At 46.8% G+C, this 12,419-nt stretch overlaps 1 protein-coding gene across 4 annotated transcripts in view; it reads right to left on the bottom strand.

Moving 5' to 3' along the window:
- The window catches only part of PRKCB (protein kinase C beta), a 348,138-nt gene extending 336,683 nt beyond the window's left edge, over positions 1–11,455 (bottom strand). For all 4 annotated transcript variants that reach the window (XM_045195451.2, XM_053926150.1, XM_053926155.1 and 1 more), the window contains exons 1-2: positions 11,082–11,455; positions 10,111–10,142 (exon numbers count right to left, since the gene is read on the bottom strand). In XM_045195451.2, coding sequence (XP_045051386.2) covers positions 10,111–10,142; positions 11,082–11,254 — 205 coding nt within the window. In that variant the 5' untranslated portion in view covers positions 11,255–11,455. The remainder of the gene's footprint in view (positions 1–10,110; positions 10,143–11,081) is intronic.
- Between the last annotated feature and the right edge of the window lie 964 nt (positions 11,456–12,419).

The following is a 12,419-nucleotide window of genomic DNA, read 5'->3' as shown; positions in this document are numbered from 1 at the left end:
GTAGAGGAATTCAAGAAAATCCATCCCAGAGGGTAGCTGCAATAAGTTGTAAGGATTAAGGGTAACAAAGGCATTAAAATCATGGAGTCCAGGTTTAAAATACAGGTTGGAATCTCCTGTGACTCAGAAGAGTATGATCTAAGGGAAGTAAGGTGGTCTGATCTCCCTCCTGGTAGCTAGATGACCTTGGACAACCCATTCCCATGTCCTTAGGCCTACTGGGATTAAGGCTCTCTATGAATGGTATTCTAGTTCTGGCAAGATACAGTATATGAATATAGATGGCATCTAAATCCACTCTGTGAAGGAACCAATGAAGCTCCGTAGGCTTACTGATGGTCAAGGAGGCATAATTTGGAATGTACCTCTAAGACAGACCTGGAGGCAAGCAATGGACCTCATGGTGCTTCCCCAAGGCCCTCCTCACACCTGCAGGGCCAGGATACTCACCCTCAGCATCTGGGAGCATTGAAATCCAACATCTCACAGATGCATCCTCGCTGGGAGCCCACCCTTGAAGAAGGAAGTGCCTTACCCAAGGTAATGCCACCTTCTCAAGAGCAGACCACTTGGCACAGGTCCCCACTGTCCCAATTCCAAAGGCCATGACAGATCCAGCCACAGGATTGGCTATGGCCTGTATTACAACTATTGCACCACAATTCAACCTCTCCCTTTCCCTACTGACTTCAGCCCCTTACAGGCATTGTTCTCAGGAGATGCTCCCCTGATAAGCCACCTGTGTGCAAATCTTCATCTTTTAAAGACAAAGTAGCAAAAACACAGAAAAATGGGCAGAGAACTAAGCAAGAATGGTGCCTGTAGGGTGTTTTTTGAGGATAATTTTAAGAAATTGTTTTCTCAGAACTAACATTTAATGATCAATCACGTGTTCTTTGCCTGCCCCATTTCATTCAGTCCACATGGCACCAAAGGAGGTAGGTTCTGTGTGATTACCTTCATCTCACAAAGGAAGGAACTGAAGGCTAAAGAAGTTAAGAAAGGTGCCCAAGACCTCGCATGTGATCAGTGCAGGAGATGAGGTCTGAACTCATGCCCTTGACCTCATCCTACTCCACCGCAACTCTGTGATCATACATTTGCCACAGTGGATTACACAGATTCACCCACATGTCTGTCTCTTCCTCAGATGCCTCCCTCCTCAAGGGCAGAAGCCTTGTGCTCTGAATCTCAAGTTCTTAGTAGAGTTCCAAGTACATGGCAAAACCCAATGGTATTAATGGTAATAATGCTTGTAGTGTTCAGTAGCAGTGGTGGAAGTGTTGGTGAAAGTGTTCAGTGGTAATGGTGGAAGTGTTTTATGTGAACTAAGCCCCTCACTGTGCCCTTTATATAGCATCTCAATTTACCCTGCCACTTCCCTATGAGACAGGTCCTTCCATTAGGCTTAAGCAGTGAGCATAGACTTGGGAGCTGCCATAGATTCAAGAGCAGTTTCACAGTGGCACACTCTACTTCAGCATGTTTTAAAGAGCTGAGCAGTCAGGAGGTCCTCACTGTAATTGGCCTGGTCAGTTCCCAAAAATGCCACACATAATTTGCAGCTTCTCCCATCCCAGGAAAAGATTGTGTTCCCCTTTGTTTTTTCCTTATTTCTGGGAAGGCATATTCTACTCTCACCAATAGAATATGGCAGAAGTGACATTGTACAAGTCCTAAGCCCCAGCTGCAAGAGGCCCTACAGCCTCTGCTCGTGCACTGAGGAACACATTCACCACCGTGAGGACAAGCTCAGGCTAGCCTGCTATAAGGTGAGCTGCCACCTGAAAAAAGGCCCCAGTTGTTCCAGGCACCCCTGCTGAGGCTCCAGATATGTGAGCCTGGCCAAGAATAGCCAACCGCTCGCTGCCTAGACCAGAAGGACGACTGCTGAGTCCATCCCAAATTACTGACCCACAAAAACTGGGGCTAAACAAAATGGTGGTTATTTTAAGCCACTAAGATTTGAGGGGGTTTGTTATACAACAATAGATAACTGGGCTGTTAGGTGTCCAGTCAAATATCCAAAAGTAGAACCATGAAAGGATCCTTCTATCGGAGAGATGACAAGTGAGCAAAAGGAAAGAACTAATTGGGTGATCCTATCCCTGACTCAAAAATAAGTGTTTACAATGTGCACCGGCAACCAGAAGAGATGAGAATTCTGACTGGTTGGAACTGGAAATTCTGACAAACCAGATTGTTCTCATAGCAAAAGCAAGAAGAGAGCCTCTTTATTTTTTCTTACTAACACAAACAGACCATCCTCTCTCTGAAACATACCCTCATATGTTTGATAAGATAAAGGGGTCTAGAGTTTCACATCTCAGTTTTCCTGAAGTCAAGTGAAAGACAAAATTGAATATACCACCCAAAAGGAAGTGAAAGAAAACCATGGCTTTGGGGACTGGAGCAAGGTTTACTGGGTTCACTAATACCTGTTTTCCTCCTGGACACAGGGCTGGTAGACATATCCTAGGAGTTCTTGCAGTTGACTTGGCTCTGGGCCTCAGTTGTGGCCAGAGAATGTGAGCTGAATACACATCTTTCCAGGCTGTAGTGGTTGTGAGATGAATGTGCTTCTTCATGTTCCCTTCCCCCACCCCCAGCAGCCTGTTGGAGAAGAACCTGGATACCTGCATGGAAGACCCACCTGACCAGGGTCACCCGCAGGGGTCTGTGCCGTGAGAGAGAAATAAATTCCTTTCTGCCAAGTCACAGAGTTGTCAGTACTTACCTGTTACAACAGCTTTCATGGATTCTTCCTGATACCTTAATTAATACAGAACTTTTAAAATGCAAGCCCTTAAACATAGCTTATGAGCTGAAGTTTTCCAGGTATTAACAGAGCTTAATTATTGGGTGGGGGAACTGTCACAATGTCCTGGCTTTCTTATTCTACAGTTTGCAGCTGATGGGCAAAACTGGAATAGTAAGCAGATGTCCCCCAAGAAGGCACAGAGCATTATCCCTCAATGGGTGACTCCAGATGGATTTCACTTCTGTGTGCAAAATGAAAATTCCAACTGACATTCCTCAGACTCAGCCTTAGTGATTTAAAACTCTGTGCTTTTTAAATATTTTCAGTTAAGTGTAATATACATAACAGAAATGTGGGCACAAGTATAAAGCTCAATGAACTTTTATAGTCTGAACACACCATGGAACCAGCACCCTGGTCAAGAAAAAGAACATGGCCATCACCCAGGAGCCCCTCTTAGTCCCCACCAGTCCCCGCAAGGGTTATCACTGTCCTAAACACTACCACCTATGTGACTTTCACCAGTTCCTGAACTTCAAGTGCATGCAATCATACAGAATGTACTTTTTTGTTTCTGCCATTTTTAGCTCACACTGTTCGGGAGTCATCTAAGCTGTGTACCTTGTTCATTTTCATTGCTGTGCACCCACTCCTCCACTGCTGGTGGGAGCTTAGGTAGCTTCCAGTTTATATGATGTTAAAGAAAATTCTTTTCCCTCCAGTCCACAAGGATTCATGGTGAATGAAGGCAAGGACTTCAGGGGAGAAACTGTTGATCTTCACAGAGAAGTTGGACAGAGCCTGAGGTTCTGTCCAAAATTAAGACTGCAGTGTTCATGTCCTTCTGAAAATCACTTCCCAACAGGCTCTCATGAGGGCAAATATTTTTGATTCAAACAAAAAATGATCAGAGCTTGTAAACTAGAAGGTGATACACTCTTTATAAAAATCACAGATAAAGCTACCACAAAACTAGTACCAAAACCCAAATCAAATTACTTCCCCTATTGAGTCATTTCTCCCCTATACTTTCATTAATATATAACTATTTAAAAGCACATAGTATGAACCAAGTATGGAGTTAGGCACTCCAGAAACAATGGGAAATTAGAAATGTGTAGTCCCTACTCTTTTGAAACTTACACTTTGGTGGAGAAGACAGATACTAAACACTCAAATAATTATACAATTAGAAAATGTAAAAATAACAAGGGGTTATGAGATTGTACAAAGGGGGAACATGATTTGGAAGATCAGGGAGGGAGTCCTTGAAGAAGTGTCATTTGAGTTAAGTTCTGAAGGGTAAGTAGGAGGCAAGCAGGGGTGGAGGACAAGGAGTGATTCAAGCTGAAGACAGAGCATTCGTAGAGCCCTGCAGTGGGCGGAGGTGCACCATGATTGAGGAAGACCTGGTGGTCTTCAAGTAGAAGATTAAAAGTGAGTGGAAGGGTGGTACAAGGGGAGGCACATGAGGGCCCAAATCAGGCAAAGACTTATAACTTATGTTATAGATTCTGGATTTAATCCTGGGAAGAACAGAAAGCCAGCCACCTGGATATCTACTTGAAACAGGAGGTCCCTCACCACTCCGTGTGCTAATCCTGCTTCTCTAAATGCAATCTTTGGCCCAGATAGAATTATCAGTACCTCCAAGCATACATTTTGTCACAAACAAAATAATCTATAGTTTGCCTAAACTATAAAAATGATCCCCATCTTCAAGGAGAGAATGAAGGCCTTCAATTAGAGGGCTACCTTACCATCACAATATGACAAGAGATGCCCTGCCAACCTCACTCTCCACCTTCACCCACACTACTTGCCAGCTTCTTCTTCAATCTAAAGAGCCCATAAACATTTCTTTCAAAGGGTGTTCAGAAATCTATTTAAGATGAAATGCCCTCAATGTCTTTTCAAAACGAGGCAGCAGATGGGGCAGTCATAGATTTCAATTCAACTTTCTGACGTTTCTCACACATTAAAATATCAAATGCCAGGAAATGATTGCATGGGAAGCACTGAGTTCTTTTATGTTCAAATCATCTGTCAACCCCTAGACAGGCACTGCTCCCTCAGAGCCACGATAAGGTGCACCCAACACTCCTGACCATGATAGGTAGGCACACTCATCCTTGCATCATCTCCTTGATTCAGGAGCATTCCTCTTGCCTCTTCAACAAGATTATAAACTCAGTAAGGACAAGGCAGTGCCCAGCCCTAGAAGTAATGGAAATAGAAGCTGTTTATCAAGAGCTCCCTCTATGTCAGGTGCTAAGGAAACACTTGACCTGTGCCCTATAAAGGAAATACTTTATTATTACCACTTACCTCTAAAGACACAAAGCTCAGAGAGTTTAAGTAACATGATTGAGGTCCCATAACAAGAAGCCAAAATTTAAACTAACACCTTTCTCTCTCCAAAGTAAAAACCGTTCCCCAGCATTGCAGCACATGCTCAAAACCATGGGCCAGATGTATGCCAGCAGCAGAGAGGGAGCAAAGGTGGGGAGGATGCTTTCAGAGGAAAAAGAAGTCCTGTGGTCCTCTGCATCTAAGGATGCAGTGAAAAGAGATACCCTTGTCAGAACGGTAAAAACAACCTAGTAACAACCTCCCAAAATAGAACCATCAACAATATGACTAACAGGAAAATCCAAATGTCTCTTTAGGGTATGAAAATATAGCTTTTTAATATATTAAAAAGTCAAACCATCCAACACAAAGTCCAAAAACCTCTGTCTTTTATCCACATAGAACCCCCAGGACACATTCAGAATAAGCCAAAAGGTGAGTGGAGTTTCACTCACAGGCCTCTGGGATCTGCTTCTGGAAGGGAGAGGGTCAGAATTATTAAAGCAAGCACCAGAAACATGCAATGTGATGTGGTGCCTGCACACACACACACATGTGCACACATGCCCTCTGTATGATTTTACTGAGAAAACTCAACCTGGCTTGCAGCATATCATATAAGTCCACAGGAAAAACAATACCAAAAATAAAATTACCCTTTGATTAATCTTTAATGGATGTTTTTTAAAAAGTGTATATTCTAATCTGTATGTGTTAAACTACAGACAAAAATGACTTGGATTCTATAGGGCAGATGTTGATGAACAACAATGGTTGGGTTCATGCAATACTTGAAGGATTTTTAAGAATAATTTCTATTAGAAGGCTTAAATACATCTTTTCTAGTCTATACAGAAAAGGGAAGAGCTGGTTTACTCATATAATCATCAATGTCTTCATAGTAATAAAATTAGTGCACTGGCTTTTTCTATAGAGTCCACGGCAAGTTTAGAACTTTCTCAAAGCCTGGGGTGAGAAAAGATACACTTAACAAGCCTGGCTGCCTAGGCCCAGGCACTGAGCTGTGCACTCCCTGGTGTTACCCAAAGCCTATGAAGAAACATACCTGAGAAGAAAATCCATCTACATACACAAAAGAGGCATAGACATCTAATGAGTTCCAGAATTAACTTTGTCCCATGGTTTCCTGCAGCTAATTAAGTAATAATGATCATCTCACTTGGAGTCATTGCCACTTAGGGTGAATATTTCTCTTGCATCACATCAGCACTCCTCACCATAACCCTATAAGGTAGGTATTACTAGCCTCACGTTACAGATGAGAAAATTGAGGCCCCTACAGGAGGCTGACTTGCCCAAGGCCACACAATGAGTAGGTAGCACAGCAGAGATTCAACCCAGTTCAATCTCACTCCAACCCCATGCTACCAATACTGAATCTTGAATCTCTATATTTTATTGCCTCCCTATTTCTACTTAAGTGACTGCCTTTTTAGTGTTTTTTTTTTTTTATACTCACCCAAGGACATTTCTTTTTCATTGGTTTGAGAGACAGAGAAAGAGAGAAACATCTATGTGACTGAGGAACATTGATTGGCTGCTTTCTCATATGCACCCTGACCAGGGATACAACCCATAGCCTTTTGGACTATGGGACAACACTCTAACTAACTGAGCCACACAACCCGGGGCTGAAGTGACTTCCTTTAAAAACAAATTTCCTCTTCTCCAAAGTGCAAATCTTCTCCAAATTTATTGGGGTAAGAGTCTAATTCCACCCAAAGGCTCATCTTAATTACAATTAAAGTACAAATGTAGCTTCTAGGCTCCTCTAAAGAATGCCCTAGAGAGAACTCTGCTTTGCTTACCTGAGGGGTCCCACTTCTACTCCAGAAATGAAGCAGATTCATAATATGGATTCTGAGCCCCAGTCCCCTATCACCAGAGACTTCCTTGAACTACCTCTTAAACTAAAAAACAGAAAGTGGAAACACAAAAGGAGAAATTATGTGGCAGTCTATCCAGAGTTTTGTCCTCTTATGGTACAAAAGCAAGAAACTCTGTTCTTAAGCTCCCCTAAGCATGCAGAAATCCATAACTTCCCATGGTTTGTGGACTTGGCATCCGTCCTCTCACCCCATCCCAGCATCCCCAGTTTCCCTGACAGCACAATGGAGTACAGAGGCTTAGTAGTTTCCTTGCCTCATGATTATCCTACACACCTCCCAGCCAAGAACAAGAGATCGTATCCTCTCTCCCCTTCTGCTTTTGAAATGGAACACCCCACTCACACACACACCCTTGCTTTTAGCAGGGAACATGGCTACTTACTCCTCTGCAGGATGGTGTGGGTATGTCATTAAGTTCTAGCTAAAAGCATAGAGGCAGAAGTATCTTATGGCAACTTCCATAGTGACCATGCCTTTCTTTACCCTTTCCTTCCAGCTAACTAAAATTGGATGTGATGACTGGATAGTCTAGCATCCGTCTGGTACCATGAGATCATTGTCAGTCCTGGTATGGCGTAGCAGAAAACGGAAAGGAACCTAGGGCCCTGGGCTCTGGACTCCTGACTTAAGGGTGAAAATAAAATCATATGTATTTTCTATACATTGTCAATCCCATTTTAATTAGATTAACTTTGACAGGAAATATGTGGTACCAAAAAATACTCACATAAGGAATTCCCCTATGGTTTGCAAATTAGTCCCAGGCAACTCTGAGCATATGTGAGAATAATCTTCCTCCTTTGTGGATGTCCCCATCCTAAGCATCTCAATTTCAGGGGCTCCCAATTGGCCCTAGCCCCTCTCTGGCTTCTTCTGTCTCCAGCCCAAATGGAATACACTGCCAAAACAGTGACACAGGGTGACCAGATGCTCACACCTGCATTCTGATGCTCACCTGGCATGCTGGTCCCATAGCAAAGCAACCCCTGCCGAGCGAGCCAGTCTTCTCACACCAGCTGCCCCACCACGGGGGTCACTTGGGAACAACCATAAAAGCTGACATTTTCCAAGTAGTTACTATGCCGAAGCTCAGCTCCAAGCCCCTTATATATTGCAACCATTTTGAGCCTCTCAGCAACTTTTTAAGGTAGATACTGTTATTGGACTCATTTTATAGATGAAGAACCCAAGGAATAAACAGGCTAAATAACATGGTTGAGATTCAAACTCACAGTGACCTGCCTGACAGCCTGTGCACATGCCCATTACCCTATGCTGCTTCTCAGGGAGAGGACAAAAAAACAGCAATGAAAATAAAAAATAGGCACTCGTACTCAAAAACAGCCATATTTCATTCGAAACCTTAATTTTCCTTCACTCTCACCACACCAGAAACTTCCATTTTATCCTGCTTCAGATGTGTCATCGCCCACACATTCTAAAGTGACCTTCCCAATGATTAATAACTACAGAGCAGGCAGGACAGGATAGTAGCAATAAAAATGTTCCAAAGTCACCCGTGACCTCAGCATGAAACAAAGACAGAAACCAACACATGGAAATGAACAGTAACCCCAAGGATCTTCTACGCATTCTGACACCAAGACACCATGGGTATTTTGCTTGAGGGGTCAAAGTTCTAGGAAACAACCCAACTGTTTGCACCAGTACCTCAGTGTTGGGATTCGGGAAGTCCTCAAGTGCAGTGCATGAAACTGGAGGTTTTAGTTTGTCAGAGAGGCTTGGTGGGTCTACAAGGGTCAGGGGCTGAGCTGGCCATGCCCCAGATCTCAGGTGAGAGGACACAGGGGTCTCAGAAGACAGCATTCTGTACAACTGCCAATGTCACTCACTTTACTTTTTCCTGGAGGGTGGAGGTGCTACAACTAAACTGCCCATCAGGGTTAAGTCACATCTCTGGCCCTTTAACACTTAAATGCTTTCTTCTCCTGGTGTAAAGCCAGCTCACCAGGGCAGTGAATGTGCCCCTAAAACACACCTCATAAATGTGACATTCCTCACCAAATTCAACCACACCTAGCCTAAAATTTGGGAGAGAGGGGTTGTCTATCCAGACCAGAAGTTACCAACTCAAATGCCTGCAGAGGCCAGCAATGGCTAAAGCCTGCATGGTTGATGGAGACTAAGTGGTGAGTGTACAACCCTCTGTGCAAACAGCCACTCTCAACTCCAAATGATTGTTCTAACTAGAAAGTAGGGTCAATTCTCAGCCCACCTGAAGGTAGAAATTCAGGCATGTATGTGAAATCTCCCAGTTCTAAAATGTTCGCATTAAATTCAGAAAGTGTGGAATGCAGGCAGCAGGGGGGCGTAGCAGGGCTAAATGGGAATGAAAAAGTACAATAAAAAATTTTTAATAAAAAAATAAATTCTAAAACATGTTTGACACCCTAAGGTCTCAACATAGCAACAGGTGATTTGGCCCTGGAGAGCAAATTTGCAGCCAAAGATCCCTGAGGCCACCTCATACATGATTAAAAGACAGGTTGGGCCTCCCTGGCTTGGGTCAAGGATCTCATGCCAGATGCAAGGACCCACTTGGAGCCCTCCCATATCTAGCCAGAAGATAGAAAAGACAACTTAAACCAAGATCTGAGAGGCATCCCATCTGGAACCACCTCTTTCAGGAGGCCCAGAGGACAACCGCAATCACCATTCTATGGGACTACACCATCTGCAGAAGTGGCGGCCACCTGCAGAGACTTCTGTGAGGGAAGAAGAAAGGTAGAACCTCACTCTGTCTGATGAGGAAGGGCAAGTGGGCCACAATTAGGGAGGAGGGGTCCTCCAGAAGCAGGACTGGCCAGGCAGGGGAGGTTCAAGAAACTCATTTTAAATCTTCTGGTGCTGGTAAGGGAGAAGTGGGGGAGGGGATGTGTTCCTTGATCTTGGATGGAACATCACCTGCCACATATAAATATACCCATTAAAAGGACCCTTCTGTGGTGATGAATTCTGGCTTGGGAAGTCACTCTGACAGACGTGATTCCTTCACTCTGACATTTCTAGAAAGTCCTTTTCACCATCTCTTCCTAAAAAAGGCATCCCCAGATCCCCACAGCCTACCTTGGCACTGGAATCCTTGCTTCCCGAAGCCCCTGCAAAGGCAGAAGGAGGCAAGTTAGGCAGCTGGAGGAGCCCAGCCACCAAGGTCACCCCCCTTTCCCCTGCCCCTCTACCCCAGGTGCAACCTCCCAACCACAGACCGGTGCCCAAGAGTCTTCCGCCTTTCAAGGAGACAGGGAGGGGGGAGGGGGAGCTTGGTGGTATCCCCCACCTCCCCTCAGAAGGCAGAAGACAGGCGGCTGCGACCACCAGGTGGCGTGTCCATGGTGGGGCGGGGGAAGCGGAGGGTAGGCGGGAGATCTGCTCTCAGAGATACCCAAACATCCTCGGGGAAAGAGAAGAGATAAAGCGCGAGGAGCTCGAAGATGAGAGTCCCCCCGGTGGCGGTGCTCCCAGGGGGCCTGGGAAGGGAAAAAGGGCTCCTCATGCCTGGAAGGGCAGAGGGGAGAAAGAAGCCCGCAGGGATGTGAAGGGGAGGTCTAGGAAGTGGAAAGAGGAACCCAGGCCCTTGGGGACGCGCAACGCAACAAGAGATAGCACAGGGAGCAGCCTCAGGCTGGAGACACGGGAGGAGGAAAGGATGCCCCATGCCCACAGGGAGATAGAGAGAGGTTACCCAGGGCTCTGCCCCCGGAAAGGAGGGGTGGAGGTGCGGGTGCGGCAGCCCGGAAGGAGGCAACGAGATAGGGAACCTAGGGCGAAAAGGCAATCCTGAGGAGGAACAGACCCCATGCTCTGAGCGGCCCCGGGGCGCTCCAGAGGAAGCAGGGAGGGAGAGGACAGCAGGCGCCCGCCGGCAGGCCCTCTGGAGCCCGGGCAGAGGCTGGCCACCTGGGAGTCCGGGCCAGAGGGTGGAAGTGGGATAACCGGTACGCGGGGTCAGCTGGACTGCTTGTCCCTCCGGGACGCGGAGGGTCCCCACGCGCGGTGCTGCCCTCGGGACCGGGAAGACGCCCCGCGCGCGCCCTCACCAGATGAAGTCGGTGCAGTGGCTGCAGAAGGTGGGCTGCTTGAAGAAGCGGGCGGTGAATTTGTGGTTCTTCACCTCGTGCACATTCTTCTGCCGAAGGGCGCCTTTGCGGGCGAAGCGCACGGTGCTCTCCTCACCCTCAGCCGGTGGCAGCCCCGCAGCGGGGTCAGCCATCTTGCGCGCGGGGCGCGGGAGCCCGTGATGGGTGGCCCGGGGCGTGGGGTGCCGGCTTCGGCTGGGAGGCGCGGGGAAGGCAGCCGCTGCTGCCGCAGGGCCGGCGCGTCCGTGCGCCGCTCTGGCTGCCGAGCGCGCCTAGCTGCGGCTGTCACTCGCCCAGCTGCCACTGTTCGTCCAGCTGCGCAGGGCACCGCTGGCCCCAGCTGCGGGGGTGGGAGGCAGAGCCCAGGACTGGCACGCCCCCTCATTTGCATTGTGCGCAGGCCCCGCCCCGCTAGCTGCTTTACATATTGGCACCCAGCGGCTGCGGGCCTCCGGGGGAAGCTTTCACAGACACAGCTCTGTGGTCTTCAGACTCCAGCCTCGCCCCTAACTCATCCTAGGCCCGGGGTGGAATTAAGGAGATGAGCACCTTGGGTGCTACCAGGGGGGAGAAAGAGTGGAAGGACCAAAGGCGTCTGGGAATGGGGGTTGGTGGGGGGGGGCATGGATTCCACCCCAACCTCTTAAGAGACAGGTACTCATCCACCCAGCCACTCTCCATCCATCCCATTGGTCATTCTGCACTCGTCTCCCAGGGGGATAGGTTCCCGCTGTCATTCATTTCTGGAAAGCCTGTGGTGCCACACGCACATACATGTACTGCAGAGGTAGGGGAGGAGCAATCTTTAGGAAAAAAATTATATATATATATATCTTCACCACAAAGAGAATTCTTGGCTTTGACTGGCAAATTAGAAAAGAACTCCCTATCTTTTGTGCATCCCCTCCACAGAGACTCGGTTTCCTCAACAGTAAAATGGGCTAATGGGGAAGGGAGATCTAGTTGGTCAGTATTTCCTCAATATCGTTTATTCCTGACCTGTCTTCATAAATGCTGGTCATATTTGTGCACTATCTGAAAAAAAACTTCTATCTGGTTTCTGAGTTTGAATAGCAAGAGGGAGGGGCCGGGGGAGAGAGAGAAACATCAAATGGTCAAACGGTCGGTTGCTTCCCCTATGCACCCTGACCAGGATCAAACATGCAACCTAGGTGTGTGTCCAGATGAGAAAACAAACTCACAACCCTTGGGTGAACGGGATAATGCTCCAACCCACTATGCATCCCAGCCTAAGCAGTCCCTAACTTTTGTCTAGAATATATCTTCATTTCTCCCTTA

Source organism: Desmodus rotundus, chromosome 1 (assembly GCF_022682495.2).
Source record: "Desmodus rotundus isolate HL8 chromosome 1, HLdesRot8A.1, whole genome shotgun sequence".
In the NCBI taxonomy this organism is placed as follows: domain Eukaryota; kingdom Metazoa; phylum Chordata; class Mammalia; order Chiroptera; family Phyllostomidae; genus Desmodus; species Desmodus rotundus.
This window is presented reverse-complemented; position numbering and strand designations above follow the sequence as displayed.